At 42.3% G+C, this 17,779-nt stretch overlaps 1 protein-coding gene across 1 annotated transcript; it reads right to left on the bottom strand.

Moving 5' to 3' along the window:
• Positions 1 to 716: 716 nt before the first annotated feature.
• ORC2 (origin recognition complex subunit 2) lies at positions 717 to 17,714 on the bottom strand. The gene is made up of 16 exons (XM_036386531.1): positions 17,453 to 17,714; positions 16,383 to 16,523; positions 16,012 to 16,098; positions 15,025 to 15,114; positions 13,720 to 13,751; positions 12,483 to 12,540; positions 11,426 to 11,610; positions 10,725 to 10,823; positions 9,683 to 9,792; positions 6,942 to 7,074; positions 6,446 to 6,542; positions 4,659 to 4,805; positions 3,567 to 3,738; positions 3,227 to 3,288; positions 2,418 to 2,536; positions 717 to 1,824 (listed from the first exon to the last, which is right to left on the bottom strand). Exons 1-16 carry the CDS (start codon positions 17,547 to 17,549, stop codon positions 1,738 to 1,740), a joined length of 1,716 nt encoding a protein of 571 aa, XP_036242424.1. The 5' UTR covers positions 17,550 to 17,714; the 3' UTR covers positions 717 to 1,737.
• Positions 17,715 to 17,779: the final 65 nt, after the last annotated feature.

Below are 17,779 nucleotides of genomic sequence, written 5' to 3' on the forward strand. Positions count from 1 at the left end.
ACTGATAATCAGTTTAATTTTCCAAGTTAGTTTTTTCTGTTGAGATTTTTTTTTTTAAGAAAAATCTCACAGTTGTATACCCTACCATCTCTGGATGGTAAATATATTTCATTAGAAATTTGTAAAGATGTTAGCTCTCTCCTTTTAAGTTAATAAAAGTAGTTCATCAAGCAATGTCTCCATCTAATAATTGCATGTCTCGTTCCGCTTAAATTTATTTAAGTGGAAAGAGATGACTGGTTTATCTGAAGCTACCTAGGCTACATAAAGGTCATAATTCTTACCAATACCATGAAGGCACCTCAATATGTGCAAAGTGAGAAGGAATTTCTTCCATCCCAAGTAAAGGGAAAGGACCTATATGAAGAATCAAGTTGACAGTGGGGTAGGGAGATGCTCTAGGTTTCTAATACAAAAGTCAGGCCATACATCTCTTGCTTCTGTCAAGTACCAGGTGAGGGGCAGATAAGGTACTATTGCTCCATGGGATGTTTTGGTTCTATTTAAAAGCTATATACTGGTATTAAAAGGTAGGCAAATTATTCTTGATTTTGATGTAAGAAACATTTAAAATGTAAAATATTTCTACTCAGTAGTTTGAAATCTTCTGCACAGATATTTGACATTAATAATGAAAATGAAGCTTTTGCACAACTGCCAAAAGGATCTCGATCTTCCTGTAACATAAAAAGATTGTGAGAGACAAGACAAACTAATGAAAATTAATAAAGTACTTTATTTGATTGATTTGAACTACTACAACACTGAGCTGTAACACAGCTACCAAATATTAGGCATAGAGAGTCCCTGAAGTCTGGCTGGCAGACTACAGATGATGGAACTATAGAGCTTCCTCCCACATAACTGAGAAAAAAAGAATTGAAGAAAAGATGTCAAACTTCAGTAGTCTCCCAACCTCTAAAAGCTTAAAAAAAAGGGAGAGCTTCTAAGTGGCATTTAAGGCCTCCTCCAGGATCAGTGGGCATTCCTGATGTAAAAAATATAAATATACAATCAAGCTTTAAAAAAATAAACGAAAAAGCTTCATAGCCTCTTCATATTCCTGGATTGCACCTTGGAAAGTAGCAGGCAATGACATGAGTCCATCCTAATTTTGATTATCTAAATCTTATAAAAGGATGTTAGTTTGGGACAAGTCCTTCAGTTTTATTGCCAGAATTTACTAAGTCACCTGCAGCATCCCAAACCCACTCATATTCTCCTTTCCTCATGCAGTCAAGACAGGTCTTGTAGCATTATAAATCTTGTCTTCATACACTGGAAGCTAGTTTTGTCTAAATGGTAGAGGAGTACTGGATAGCACTCAGATGGGAGAATTTGCACCACTAGTACAAACTAAAGCTCTTGACCATCTTGTGATTTGCACTTCCCAAGTAAATTGCTCCAATAAAACCTTCATGTCTACTGAGGTAGAGAGCAGAAGGCACAATCTCACCAAGTTTGTTTTTCTGGCTGTGAGGCTGGATGCACAGATAGGAAGAAGGCATTGTCTGAGCTAAGAGACAAAGCAGACAAATCCAACCAGAGCGCAAGAGAGGCCTTGCTTACAGAATCATCATTCCAAACTACCTGAGGCAGTTGAACAATGAACAAGATTCATTAGAATTATTACTTATCAGTGCAGCAGCTGTGAGGCTGGAGAAAGAGAGATCTGAGCATAGGCCCCTCTCCAGCAGCCTTTGAGAGCAGTTGCTGTAGACACTGAGGACACAGATGTTACACATCTTCATCCTCTTTCTCTAAGAAGTCGGTCAAGGTACTGTCATCGACAGGAATTAGTAAGTATTCCACACCATCAGCTCCCTGAGAACAGACATGCACAGACATTGTTAACACCAGTGTACAGTGCCAGGCAAGCAACTAGACAGCACTGCAATGCTAGCATTTATCTGCAGTCTGGATTAGAGCTAGACAGCATTCTGAACAACTACATTACTGAAAACCTGGAATAGTTCACTGGAGCAACACAGGAAATGCACAAATACTGAGAAAGTCACTAAATGAGAAAACTGATGGGTTATGCTTGTCTGACACTACAAAGCTCCTCAATACTGTGTTCCTCTATCTTGTACTGCTATACTGCCTCATTATTATGACAAGTCTGCATTCCTTCCTTACAGAAATGGAGGTAATACTATTGGAAGCAGACTGGCAGGCTCCATAGTCTGCTACTTCTCACAGTCTTCAAAGAAGACATGTAGGTTGCTGAATAACCAAAGCACACTGTGTTTCTATAATCCTCTATCCATGTAAAGGGTGCTGACAAATTGAAGGCATGGAAAGAGCTGCAATTACAGAATTTCAGCCCCTTGCCAGTTCCTACGTGCTTAAACAACACAGCAAGTAAGCACCCTTTTTATTCAAAGTGGCTGAATAGAATTCTTCCCTGGACTCACCCGCTTGGTCCGGATCAGCTTGTGGTCCCTGAATTCTGTCAGCTGTGCCCTGAGTGTCAAGTCACTGTTCACAAGGAAAGCCTCCCGACACTGCTGGTAAAAATCTTGGAAAGACAGCCCTGGAGACAGAAAAAGGCAAGAACAAGAAACTGAAGTAGTAAGATTGTCAGGTTTTTCCAGGTCTAACACCACATATTATCCACCTGAAAGTCTTGCTTTGGCTTAGACCAGAGTGGCTACAGTATCATCACCTCTTGCAAGTATACAGCCAAGGTAATACTTCAATAATTAATGGAAAACAGCTCAATTAACATTTGAGTCACCCTGCTGCCTAATGGAATTTTAATAGGACTTTAAATGCACTTTCTACAATCATTAATTTCTCTGAATTTCCAACTCGTCTATCTTGCTTTCTTTACCATTAAAATGTTATTCATATCCTCTGCAACACCTATTACAGACAATGACAGAATATTCCAATATATTCTAGAAAGCAGGGGTATGTCAGAAGCCATTTATATAGGACATTTAAGTGCAAGTTATACAAATTCAGTCTTCATTTTAAATTTTTAAGCCCACAGTCCCTCACCAACAGTCTCAGTCATGTCTAAGCATGTAAAAGGCAGTCCTTCAGAGCCAGCCAGTCTATTGATTTCCTGAGTCAGACACAGTGCCACTAGAAAGACAGTGAGCCTCACTGAGACAACTGTTCGAGCACTTCTGTTGCTGGATGTGTAACCTGCATACCAAAACCCAGGGCTGCTGTGAACAGCAACAGCCCAAACAAATGAGAAAAGGTGGGTACCTACCTGGATAAGATGGATTGTCCTTTTTCTCCAGCTGGTGCTGAGCAAGCAGTCTGAATATCCCTCTAAGTGAAAGGAGGAAAGGGGAAAATGAAAATAATAATATTTTTTAAAACAACCCAAAACTCCCACAGTTAGAAAATATTAACTAATTTTGCCTTATGCACAAAGAACCTGGTTGTCAATCTCATCACTGGATAAGACCTGCTATCCAAATTTAAAGTAACCAATCAGCTGGAAGCCAGGTCCTACCATCTTGGTCTGGAACACTATTATCAGAAAACACAGATTGCAAGGACTGGGTCCTTGGCATGTGCTACTGTGAAGTGTAACAGTGTCTTACCTGGCATTGAGAGTGAGGCTATGCAGGACATGCATTAGGGAGCTCAAAGCCAAAGATCCAGACTGTTGTACTAAAAGTGAGTTCTCATAAGAGGTTTCTTCCACATAAGGATTAAATGTGGTTGTCTCATACCAAAGCCAGTTATAGAGGCTCAGCTTTGCCTGATCCCACACTAGACAGAGAGAACAGAAAGAGCAGACAAAAGGGGGAGATTTATGTTTTCTAAGGTGTTAAACAAGCAATATTAAAAAGCTTGTAGTTCTGGTGTAGGACTGAGGAAACAATATATGCTTGTGAAATTCACATTACATACACCCTCATAACTGCAGTTCCAGTAAGATAAATTCTCAGCAACAAAACATTTGCAGGCATCCCTTTTCCACAGATACATTGTAAATCCTTCCAGAGTCAGGAGTGTGCAAACAATTTCTGGCTGTAGCTGGAAGCTCTAAAGCTCTACCTAGAGACGGGGTAAAATAGCTAAACAAGACCCTTCTCAGAGTGTGTGGAGATTCCTCCCTTGAGTGGGGATACCCCTCAAGGTTACTCCTCCAGGCTGAGCTAAAGAGATCTGCCCATAGTTGTTGGTATGGGTGAGTAAAATCAATTTCTACTTGTATAGTTTTTGCTAGCTTTAATATAATTGCTTCAATATTGCTTTAAAAAAGTGAACTATACTAATTGTTACAGCTACCTGTGCTGTGTAGTAAATAATTCTGATTAGGATCTTTTAGTCTAATCATAATAGTAATCAATATAAGTAAGTTACTTAAGTATATTTTCCATCCTTAATTATCCAATCTCCAATTCAGTAAGTTCCTAATATCAAGCGGTGCCAAAAGCTTGGAGTCTATTTGTATATTATGGTTAGTGGTATTTCTCAGTATCTTTAAGCAGTTTTGGTTCAGCACAGCCACACTCCCAATCAGGACTATACATACATCAACAGATCTGTTCCACACATCAACAGTAATACATAGAAAGTAATAGTAATACATAGTAAGCAACATATGAGCTTATGAAACATGCTCAGCAACCCCAAAGCAGAACACAGATCCTTCTCTTGGCCAGAACAGGCCCAGGGAAACTCACTGAGAGGAGCATTGATGTGATCAATAGAGGCAATGAGGTAAATGCTAGGCAGGGAGGATAACTGTGCAAGGATCTGCTGACTTCTTTCTCCTCTCAACATCTGGCTGTCCAGGTTATGAATGAGGACATAGAGCTCTAAAGATGAATCTGCAAGGTCAGAAAAAACAGCAGAGAAACAATCAAAGAAACTGCGCACAAGCTGGTTTCCCATTCCCAGTGCAGTGTAGCACAAGTTTATTTCACCACTCTCCATATACATCACTCCAATATTGCTTTCCTTGTACAACATAGTTTGAAGCTATACTGGGTGTTTTTGAGCACCTAAAAGGGTTTTTCTCAATTCACTGTCATCAAAGTTACAGGATTGTTTTTTTTCAGTTTAAGCTTTTCTGTTATAATCCACTTTCCACTTGCTCACAGCTTTATCAGGAATTGCTTCTTTAGCTGTGTTTCTTTTGCAATTGAAGGTCACTGAAATAAATTTTAGAATGGAAGACTAAGCACAGTTTATTCAGATGCTTTTGATTTACATGACTAGGATCTTTAATCACCTCCTCACAGTAAAAATGCATTTTCTATTCAAGGCTGGATCCAAAGCATCTTAACTTCATTGAAAATTTTAATAAGTTCTGACAAAAAGTTAGAGACCTAGCTCACATAATGCAAATGGTAGATGTTAGAATTTCCAGCTAGCTTCTTGCTGCTGTACTTATCCCTGGGAACAACTGTCATAGACAGGTAGAAGAATTATAAAAGAAAGGCCTCATAAAATCAGGCCTGCTCTGTTAAATTAATAGCTAGCCTGTCATTTCTTCTAAGTCCAGCTAAGTAATCTGCAAGTTCCCATGCGAAAACAATCTTGGTATGAGAGCTCATTAACACAAGAACATATTCTTGGGTGAAAAACAACTAGCATCTGCATAAACAATAAGATCGGTCTCATGAGAATCAAGAAGAAATATGTAAACTAGCTAAAAATACAGAAGTTTGATAGATATGCAAAATACCATGTACTGACCAATGAACTAAGTGTGAACGTATTGTCCAGCAATAAGATCTGACACAGGGCCTCCTGATAATCCTATATGACCCATACAATAAAATTTGGCTTTTCCTGCATGAAGAAAATGGAGTCTTGGTTGATTTATTCCAATAAACAACTATTTCCTGAGTCCAAAAACAATTCTAGAACTGTAACCAGTTTTTGGGCAAATCCATACATAATTGCCTGCCAATGAAACCAGTGAGATCAGCAATAGCAGACTGCAAGACTGACTTATGTACATTCAGGTGGGAACTGCTGTTACCCTGCCTTTTTCACTTAGTCCCACCAGAAATACTCATAAGGTAATGATGAAAACCAGAATGTAAACACTGAAACACCAATGCCATGCACAATTAAGATTCCGTGGCTATCTGTGTATGAATATACAAGCAGTAAGACAGACATTCAGAAACAATTCAGCAAGCCTTTTCTGAGGCAATACCTGTTTAATTTTGCTTTTGAAACCAGTTCTAACCTGCTTGTTTGCCACTGCTGTCCTGCTGTGAAACACTGACTGAGCTAACAGCTTACATGGGGTTGTTACACATGTATGTACACAGATACTCCTAGTGCATGCATGTTCTCATATATGTTGCATACATTACAAGCAAAAAAGTATACTAGCTACAATGCACTAAGAAAGTGTGACTGCCTCTCTAAAAATTATAGGGGAAGAAAATGTCCAGGCTCTCTTAACAGTAATAGACTCTAATGTTTTTATGCATAAAGTTAGTCATTTTACCTTCTTTGAACCTTTTGGTAATGAATTCTAGTTGGTCAAGGGGGCTGCGGAAGGTCCCTATATGGTCCAAAACCTCCTCTGTGATGGAGTTGAGAATCTGAAAAAGAAAACAGGAGTTCTTTATGAAGGGCTCTGACACCAAAGTGCAGAAAATCTTAAACTGAGCCCTTGGATACCTTGTGAGAGATAATCTGATTATTACCATAAAATCCCTAAAACAGTGAACATAAACAAAAAAAATTATATCCCTTCTCAAATCAGTGACATAAAACAAGGCCTTAGAGTGATGAATATCTATTCATGACAGAAATTACTGCAATTCCTTGGAAAATGTATGGGATCATTTCTTCAAAGTATTAGAAGAGAGAGGAACTGCTCTACAGAGTCTGTTGCTATAGGGTGCAGCAGGTTTCCTTAACATTTTACATTGAAAGACTCTAGGGGTATCTGTAACACAGGATGATTACATAAACCCACAAGCTTTTCCCCCACTTACAGATCTCACAGTGATGCTGGGGAAGTATCCATTAACCACCAGGTGAACAGAATCCTGGAGCAAAGAGGTACGAAACTTCTCCAACAGATCACGCTTTGAGCCAAGTCCATAAAGCACAATATTGAAACCCAAGCTGCAGAAAAGTGAGCAAATACAGGGATCAAAGAAATCCAAGTCTGGTTTAGGTCCATACATTCATTAAGCAAAACTATCCACTACAATCTTGGTGTTAAAAGTTTCACGTTTTGTCAACTCTGGGCTTACCTTAAGCTTACAGCTGATAAATAAGGTTAGCTACAAGGAATCTGGAACCTGGCATCCTAGCAAAAGAATCATTTTAGCCGCCTAGAGGCTCATAAACTTAGCAAAACATGGATGAAAGAAAATGCTGTTGACTAAGAACAGAATACTTGATCTCCAACTTCAGGTAAGAAACGGTGATCAACACTCAGATGCATCCCCTCACCGAGTACTTTTATTACATGTTTACTACAGGTCACAGTAATTACAATAAAAAAAGCAAACCTTCATACTGGTTTCCCACTCTGATCCTCAGGCACAATTTCAAAACAAAATTACTCTATACTCAGGTCTATTCCTTATCCTGATTGTTCCACAGAAAGAGAGGCAGGAAAGCATAAAGACAGCACGGTATGGAATTGTAGAGACCCAGAAGAGCTGACTTCAGTCGTATCCCTCACCCTCTTTCAGGCTGCACTATGATGTGGGAAATGCTCATTAGGCCTTAGCCTTGATGAACTGCACCTAGACTAAACTCCCAATGTGTTGTATGCCTAAAAAAGCAGTCTAAATTGAGACCCTTTTGACTTCTCCCTTATGGGGGGCTGCTGCATATTCAAGTGCACTCTCTAACAACACTTCAAGCAGTGGTCTAGAGTGAGATCTTTTTGAGCTCTCAATTCCCAGAAGGTAATTGACTGATAGTATGTCTCAAACACCAATAACCAGGTGGCTGTGAAGCCAACCAAGTGGTAACAGACAAAAATAATTGGTAATAACCAAGGACTACTGGTACTAACATGCTGTGAGAAAAAACAAATTTTGGCAGGAGAAGGGGGCCCAGGTGGAAACAGGGCAAAGCCTTTCCAAGAGAAAGAACAATGAAGTACAGTGCTAACACAGGAATCACTGGCAGGAAATGGACATGGGACTGTAAGGTGGGACTGTGACTACTAAAGAGCCCCAAAGCCCTCTGACCCTTTTCCAGAAAGGCCCAAAAGAACAAACTGTGCATGGTAACTAATTAGCACAGAAAGTGACAAACCTGTCTTTGGGGCAGAGACACCTGTCCATAAAAAGACATCCCCCCTGCACAAGCTCAGGTGATGCCCCCCAGACCCTGGACATCTCATCAGCTGAACCAACACAGCTGGATCATAACTTATGACCTGGATCAATGCTGAATCCCAGATCACCATTCCTTCAGCTGGCTCAGTGCTGGAGTGATGGCTGGTGAGCTATTTTTTGCTCTCTCTCATCTCTCCTTTTTAATATTAAGCTCTTTAGTTTCTCCTTTCCCTTCATCCTGCCCCTTTATCCAAAACCCAGTGCTGTGTGCCTGTATAGTAGGTTAGGGACTACCATACCAATTTCCATGATTTCCACACTTTTCCGTTAAAGTGTGTGATTTACTAATAAAACTCTATGATTTTTATGGACCCTCTGACTTCTGTCATAGCTTTTGACCAATAAGCATTTTTGAATCTTAAGCACTTCTTTACTTTCAGGAGTGGGTCATCACAGGAGTCACAATGCTTTGTTTAGGTTTGAGAAGCAGGAAAAGCATTATCTTGATTAGAAAGAAGAGTATCAGGTTACTCAAATAGCACTGGGCAAAGGTAAGGTGTTGAACAGCTGTCACTGCCTTCATTGTCATCAAGGGATTTGTTTCTTCTGCTCTGCCAGATACATCTTTAACCATTTGCCCAGATCACCAAGTGACAGAACTCCTCCTCTTGCAACTCTCCAACTTTCAAAGCTGATGTCTTCTCCATACTCTCTGTCTTCCCCATGGATCACAAATTTCCTTATATTCCACTTCTTGTAAGCTTCCAAGGGTCTTTCTCATCACCAGTACTGGCTCCAGCCTCAGGGGTAGTGGTCTGCCTTCTTTAAGGTGCTTCAGAATCTCAAAGGTCTCTATAGTTTCATTTGCTTTCCTGAATGTTCACCCTTCTCCTTCCCATGAAGATACACACAAAGCCAAATAAAATTTATATTGCCAGTGTTTCCAAAAGCATTAGGGTTTCTTCATGCCCAGATCATTAGGTACCACAGGCACTGAAATAAACTGCTACACCACTAGAGATAGCCATAGACTGAAGATGGTGAGGGTGGGCTACTCACTAGTAACTTGCTGCTGAGAACAAAAATGATTCCTCACAAAGAGCACTTTTCTCATAATTCATTTCCCCTGTTCTCTCACTATTCATGTTCCCTGTTTGTGAATGCTCTCTAGCTTGGTTTAGAGAGGCACAGGCAAGCTAAGCAGCTGAATGCAAGCAACTTCATTGCACTTCAGACATTCAGTTCAAGGAGTTAATCAGATAGGATTTGGTCTACAGGATGTGCTAAATTAAATTAATGTCACCCACTTTTAAATTTAAGCAAACAATGAAAAAAAATTCCTCCTTAATTCATCCACAGGATGTTACAGACATGAGGGGAAAAGGCAGTGCCTTTTAACTAAGCTTCTTCAGTGATTCCCCTTGGATACTTACTGTAATTGCAGCATCCATTTGGAAAACAAGGATTCATGTTGCTGGTTAAGGTCTCTAATTTCAGCAGCATAAGCAAGTGGAGCATTTTTCAAAAGATCATGCAGTGTTTGCTGTGTTGAGAAAGAGATGACAGTCATTCAAAGTTGAGAAGAAGCAAGAGAAACGCCTGAAGTCCTTAAAACACCCTTGAGCATGCTCCCTTGTCTAGAGAGAACAGTTTTCATTGTCAGTGCACTCAGTTTGTGGTTAGTTTTTTTTCTCCCCATTAAGACCCCACTAGGCACAGTTTTACTGCTGGAGATACAAAGCAGAAATTAAGTAACCTTATTATGGTAAACAGCAGCAAGACTAGGACTAGAACAAATGACACACTGTGTATTTTTCTCTTCATGCCAAGTATGGAAAAACCACTACAGGAAAACGGATACACGTGGAGCTTACACATCACCAAGCACTGTACCAACAAGATACAACATCACATCCCTGGTCATGGGAACAAAGGCTCCAATCAATATGCTTAGCAAGGGTTCAGGTGTTTGTCACTACAAGAGAAAGCTCAAAATGCCCACCATCTCAAAAAAAACTACAGCAGAAAGGATATAATTTGCAGCTGATAGCTCAATGTTGAAAAGCATCAAGAATCAAAGGATTAATTCAGCTTTCAAGATATGCTGTGATGATGATGTTTAAACAGTACAGTAGCATGATAGTCAGCATCAAATCTACACTGGCCTCTCTTTCTCTTCAATTTTAACAGCTTTGCTTCCCACTCCCTTGCAGTAGAAGACAGTTGACACTGGAAAGGCAACTGCAATGTATCAGACAAACAAAGTACTGAGAGACAAAACTGCTAAACCTTCAACTGCTTTGAAGACATCAGTAGCTTTAACACTGTAAGCCGTGATTTCCTCCCACAGCTGTTATGAAAGAACTTGTTAAAAATCCAGATGTTACTTTGGGCAGCAATTCCAGATAACAGCAGGGGAACACTCTATCATAGGAATCAAAAACCCAGAGTCGTGTGACTCACTATGAACAGTACCTGATCCAATCTTCTTTTCCGCAGCTTCTGCAGCGTTCGGTCTGAAGTGAGCACTTTGGAACTGCTGTGAGCTTCAAAGTATTCCTCCACCAGATTGCCCTATAAAAGGAAAGCAAGGTCAGCAACACTCCTCCTGTTATCAAGTTACCCCTCTCCCTAAGATGGCCAATGAGACAGAGGGCAAGGGTGAATACAGAAAGACAGAAAATATTTGCAAAAATGGCTTCTATAGCAACATTCTGCCAAAGCTAACCTAGTCAGATGATTCTTTCCTGAGAGAGCCAGAAAAGAGATTCTGAGAGAGATAGCATAACAGTAATTCTTAATTGGTGTGGGGATCCCGGTGCTGGAAGGAAGTAAGACAATTAAGCTGAACACCAAGCCAGAACAGTAATGTGCACTCCTTTTGGTACTACAGGAATCAATTTCTTCATCCTGTCCCAATACAAGGTCTCCTGCTCCGTGGACATCTCAGACTTCTCCTTGTGAGGCTGCTGATGCCAGCTGGGTTAGCACACAGGTTCACATGGTGCCTATCCACCAAGGATTACTCAGAAGTACAGCAAAAGCCGGCCCAGCTGGTCTGATCTGAAATGAGTTCAGCAGTTCTTCCCCACGGTCAGGTGAGGTCACTAACAGCTTATTGTCACCATACATTCCTTCATGTTTGCTAGCTCAGGGGGATATTTTTGCACACTCACCATCTTTTGCTCCTTATTTTTTTTGGCTAGGCTGTTTCTGGGAGGAGGTGTAGATGCAGCCTTAATTTTTGCTGGAGTCTTTTGATCTGATAAAACAGTGCTGACTTCCTTCTGTTCATCCTCATCCTCCTCCTCTGAGCAGGAAGCAGAATACTCACTCTCACTTTCCAAATAGGGATCTGGAGCTAGAGCATAAATTTTAAGGTTAAAAGCCAGGAATGACTTCTTACACAGAATTCATTTTGCACCATCTCACACACATTCTCTAGATGTTTTACAAGCACATGAATTCTTAATGTATTTCACAGAAAGGTAAAATCAATGCTTAAGAGAACTGCAAACACATATGGCCATTTCTTTTGCAGTTCTAGGATCACAAAGTATTGTTAAGTAAAGCCTCCTCCTTGATACCAACCAAGAAACATCATTGTACCATAAAAAGAGACTAAAAATGGACAATGGAATTCCCAATTTCTCTTAGCATCTCTATGTCACTTTTCCCAAATGCCAATCGAGCAGGCTGAGTATCTTCTACGTCACACTCTGCAAACAAGTTGTAAAATACCTCTGTTAGCAGCATTGATTGAAGAGCACAGATGAAATCTGGCTCAGTCTTGGTCTCTCAACACAAAAGAAACAGAAGATGAAACATCATGTACTAAACTCTCCTCTGCAATCATTCTGGTTTAGCCAACCAGTTATTGGAAATACTTTGACATGGACATCCCAGCCATCATCCAAAAGTTTTATGCCTGGTTCAAGCAACTGGGCCACACTAAATGTCAGCACAGGTAAGATTACTGAAAGTTTTTGATCATATTACTGAAGTTCAGTAACTCTGTGCTTCTAATCCTTCCACCTCTCACCTTAGCAGCAATCAGCTGTAGAGGAAAGGTCTACATGGATTTCCTTAAGGACATTTCTACACTCTCTGCAGGATAAATCAGGCTGTTTCTGTCACACTACTACCACAGACAGAAGCTCAACAGGAAAACACTCTCCCTTGAACACAGTGACTCACTGATTGTGGCAGCTGACAGCAGAGGCTGATCTTTACCTGCTAGTCTCTTTCTGAGTCTGTAAGGTGTGGAAGACACAAATTCTTTCTTTTTACTCTGGAACAGCAAAGAAAAAACATGCATTAAAAGAAACATCTCTCTCCTCTAAACTACCCTCTGCCAAGCAAAGACAGGTTACATTTCCAAACTATTTCAGGCCACATGAAACTGGGAAAGCAGAGGCAGTTAAGTATGGAGAGTTCTTGTTTTCCCATTCAGAGGGAGATAGGATCAAAGTTCCAAAAGGGGCTTAATTCTTTCAGCTCAACATGGAGAGTAGAAAACTGAAATCTCCAACCAAGATCCCAATCTTGGCCTCTCAGGAAGAGCCAAACCAAAGCAATGACAAAATGGAAATGCTTCAGTCCCCACAGCAGTCACTTTCCACATCAAGCTGTCTACTCAAAGTCATCTGGAAGTCCTCTATGAAAATAACAACCAGAATGACAGAAGACCACTCAGCATACTAAGCCCAGAAGTACAGCAAAGCAATCCAAGCTGCCTGGGCTCACCAAGTTGCAGTGTCACATTTTCCTTACATATGTTTAAAGCACAGGCCTGACTTGGATACTGGATCAAGTCTGCAATACTTAGGAAATACTTTTGTTGATCCTGACAAAGTGGATGTGAAATCATCAAGCAGTGACTATGGCATCCCCAAACAGCATGTCTTTTTCAGGTGTATCTCATCCTGGAACCTCATACCAGAAAAACTGTGCACACATTTCTGCTATGATGCTGTACTATTTTAGAAAGCCAGTTCTTTCACTCCATAGCCACCACAACTGGCAGTTCTGGACTGTATCTCTTCTTTATAAACCAATTGGTAAGTAAGAAACTAAACAGCATCACAGTTCTGGAACTCCTGTTCTAACAGCATTTCTTACAATTAGGGCTGTTTCTTCCTTTAGTGAGAAACTGGAAAGCTGTGAGTTTAACCGTATATGAAGGGATTATCTAGCATCCTCACTTGTGTGATGCAAGAAAATAATTTCCACCCATGACAATTAAGCTGTCAAATCTATTATTTGCCCACTGACTCCAAACCCCATAGTCCTGATTAATGGTTCTCACTTAAGTTACTCCTTCTGGTTAGAACAGAAGAGACATCTCTACTGTGGAGTATGCTTTTCAAGGTCCTTTCTTTCCAAACTGCAGTAATTGGCTAGTTCAAGTTTTACAGGTGGGGAAAAAAACCCAAATACAAAATCCAAGCAATGTAAAGTCATTACTCACCCTCTGCTGCACTTTGTTTGAACTTGAACGTTCTGAAAAGGAAGAAACAGCATTGTACAGAGTACTGCAAATTTTCAACACTGGCACAAGATGGTCCATTAGAAAAACAGGCATTCACTGTTCAAAGGTACACTGTGCCAGAATATCAGCTCCCTAGATAATTAATCCTGTGAGGGAAGCCTCCAGTTCCTCACAGGCAGGCAAGGAGAGAACAAAGAGTTGCTGGGAGGAATGGGTTAGAAGTGGAAAACTGGCAATGAGAATTGTAAACACGCTCAAGTGACCATGCAGCTGGGGATAGCAAAGACTCAAACAGCAATGCAGAAAAACAGATATACCATGTCTATTGCTGTTTACCCTGTATAGGATTTGGGAAGTAGAACATCTGTGTATAGGTAACGTAGGTGTTTGGTAGGTCTGGAGGCACCCTAACAGACAGATCAGAACCCAGTGAAGATCCCAGCATGGGGATAAACCATGCGTGTGCAAAACCACTGATAGACCAGTGTGAACAGCAGGCTGGTCCTAGCACTGAACCACACATAAGGGTGCCTGCATCTCCACTCATGTCCCTCTGCCCAGGTGTTGCTTCAGGAAGTTAATAGAAATAAATTTACTCTTTGCATTCTGGCTGTGAGTTTGTGGTGGCTCTAGCAGCCTGCCAGTGTCAGGTCACACAAGAGTCAATGTTATTACCACAGAAGGCAGCTGCTAATTCCTGGTCACAGCTTTGGGAGGCCAGGAAGGAGGAAGAGACTCCAGCAGGAAGGGATGAAGCTGAAAAATGAGCTAATGTTCTCTCCCTGAGCACATCAAACTCCATTTCCAAGCATAAATGCACATCCTCTTGCCCATGTTGACATGCATTGACTTCTCCCACCTGTATTTCTCCCTATAGCACTAGGTGTTAAATATTATATAATAAAGTGTGAATTTACACATGAACACCCACACACTCCTACCCAGTCAGTGTTTAACACACCAGCCCAGCTCGTAGCTCTCTCAAGTGCAAGTATTTCTACTGAACAGAAAGGAAGTCATTAATGTCGCAGCAATAGATGAGAGACATGTTCATGTTTCCTCTAGAGCAGCAGGGCAAAGAAGAGATCTGACACCCAGGTGAAGCACAGGCCATGCACATCAAACTGTTCAGCCCATGTGTTAACCTGAATACTTTAACCCTGGTGTTAACTAGAATACTTAAGCATGAGAGAAGCTGGACCTCAAGCATCCACTCCACCACCCAAAGACAAACATAACCCCCACTCACTCAGCTTCAGTTCCCCAAACCATCACAGGACTTACTGCTGCTTTGAGGGGTTTTGGCCATCTTCTCAGGGCATTTGGATTCATCAGGTGCCACATTCTTTTCTGGTGTCTGGGCTAATTGAGAAGCTGTAGGAAATAGGGGGAAGGGAAGGAAGGACATGTCAGGTACAAAACTTCCAGCTCTGGCTAGTCAGAAATGGAGCCATACACCTGAAATGCTCTCTTCATATTAATTCCCTAGATATTTCAGGAACTTCTAGGATTTTCTAACCCTAAAGGTGGCTGTATTCCTCAGCAAAGATTTTCAAAGGCTAAACTCATCAATTAATTAAGTTTACAAATATGGCTGATGGCAGAGCACATTTTGCTCCCTGGAAGACCACATGTCTTTGAATTAGAGCAAGGTTTGGTCAGGCTCACTTAGTACTATAAGACTGCTCAGCTGGACATAACAGATCATCAGATATAGCAGACACATCAGCTCCCCAGGAAAAACTATTTACCTGTGTCTACTCCTTATCAGTACAAACTGAAGCTGAATGACTGATGTGAATCTGAAATACCCTGCTAACAGTTCCTACCATTGTGTGACCAACAGCCTATTCCATGTAACAACACTGGGACTAACAGACCGTCACAGTATGACTTTCCTCAGTTTTCAAACTGAGTCATGGCTCCAGGAGGCAGCACCAGTGAAATCCCCCCTGCTGCAGAAGGAGGTCTAAGATGGGAAACACAACTTCCCAAGACACAGCAGAAACTAAGAGGCACCAAAATCAGTTTCTGTACAGTGATTCAGTAGGATGTTCCCTCTCCCTCAGCTCATCCTTTGTAGGACGTATCATTAGCTGTGACAAATAAACACTAATGAAGTTCAGATGATGCTGGACATACAAGGATTGTTCATGTGAGTGACAATCCCTTTCAAGCACCTTATCTGAACTGAAACAGTCCACCCTCTCTGGAACTGCCACTTTCTGCTTGCTTCTCCTAAGTCTGCAGAGAAAGAAGAGCAAAACATACCCAGTTCTGCCATTTTATTGGAGCGTTTGGGAGTCTGGAATGAGTACACTTCACCACCACTTATATTTGAGCCATTTCCCACTGGATCTGTGAAAAGACGTGTTACTTGCAGCTATTTTAAAAGCACTGATAATATTCCCAACCCAAGAAAGATGGAATGTAACATTTCGCTATTTGGCTTTATACTGCAGGTGATACAAAACAAATATAATAATAAAATCCTAGAATCATAATCTTCTCTTCTACCTGTTACCACAAGCACAGACAGGGCAGATTGAGCCCTCAAAAGCAACTTCACCAGCACTGTACAACCCTAACACTGAAAGAATCTCCTGAAGTCAGAGATGTGTTAGGTTTTCCCCTGCTAATACCTTGGGCACATATTCCAAGAGCAGCAACATAGTTCTCTTCCAGGATCTCCTGAGCTTCGTTATCAGAAATATTCTCAAGCTTCTTCACAAATCTCTTGACATTGACACTCAGCTGAGCCTTGTCCTTCCGTACTTTAGTTCCTAGAATTGTAATAAAAGCTTTAACCTCCTGCCATTTCATTATTTCTATTGCAGTAGTACACAGCCACCCAACTTAAGAGACCAGGCTCCTGTTATGCAAATCACTCAACAAATTCAACGCTGAGACGTCCTGCTAAAAGAACAGCTGGTCAATATTTGACCCTATAGCCATTCATCCCTCCTCCACCACAAATGCTGGCTCCTGCAGTCCATGAGGGTAAGACACCCATTTCAGTGAACACCAGCTCCACAGAGAGGAACGGGAGAAATGACAGTGGCTCACACATCACAGTATCAAATTGCATGCAAAGGGGATGGTACTCATCAACCCTTATTTTTACCTAGAGAAGAGGAACAATTAGAAAATACCTCGACTGTAGGCTGTCAGTACACTCATGGGAGAATGTAGGCTGAAAGCCCTCTGGAGACCATCTGCTTGACCTTCTGCTCAAAGCAGGATCAGCAGCGAAGTCTGAAAGAAATGCTCTGTGCCTTGTACTGGCAAGTTTTAAGCATCTCCACAGAGGCTCCCCAGCTTAAAAGTAGTCAGAACTGCAGCAGAGCACTCCTACAGCATACACCTGCAGCCTCATTCCGCTTTGCCCGTGCGAGTTTTAACCGCGTCAGGCCCGAGGAGCTTCCCGTCTCCCTGCGCCGCTGCCCCGGCGCCCGTACACGCTGCTGCGGGGGGAGCTGGTACCGAGAGCTCGTACTGCAGCCTGTCCAGTGCCGGGCTGGGACAGAGACACTCTGAGGGGAGCAGTCAAGCGGGGCAGAACGACCCCAGAGGCCTCGTCCTCCTGCAGAACCCAGCTCGGGTGTTGCAGAGCCCCTTTCCCGGGGCCGGCCGCGGCTGCTCGGAGCCCTCTCCCAGCGCCCTGGGAGCAGTGGGCGGAACTGGGCTGGGCTATGCCCCGGGCCGGCTGTACCTGCGTCGTCGGAGATGTGCCTGAGGACGTCTTCGTCGGGCACGAACTTCACCTGCAGGGAGCGGCGGCTGCCGCGCATCCCCTCGGGCCGGCTCATGGCGGCTCCCCTCACGTGGGCGCGGCCCCGCCGCCGGGGGGCGCTGCCGCCGGGGGGGCGCGGACCGGCCCTGCCTCACCCCTCTCCCCTCACGGCGCCGCTCCTGCGGGACCGGGGTCCCGCCCGCTCCCCGCGCCCTGGCAGAAGCGGTGGCAGCGGGAGGCGGAACCGGGCTCACGTGCCAGCCCGGGGCCGTTCCCGAGGCGGCCAACCCGGGCCCCGCGCCTTGA

The sequence above is a fragment of the Molothrus ater genome, chromosome 7 (genome assembly GCF_012460135.2).
Source record: "Molothrus ater isolate BHLD 08-10-18 breed brown headed cowbird chromosome 7, BPBGC_Mater_1.1, whole genome shotgun sequence".
Classification (NCBI taxonomy): domain Eukaryota; kingdom Metazoa; phylum Chordata; class Aves; order Passeriformes; family Icteridae; genus Molothrus; species Molothrus ater.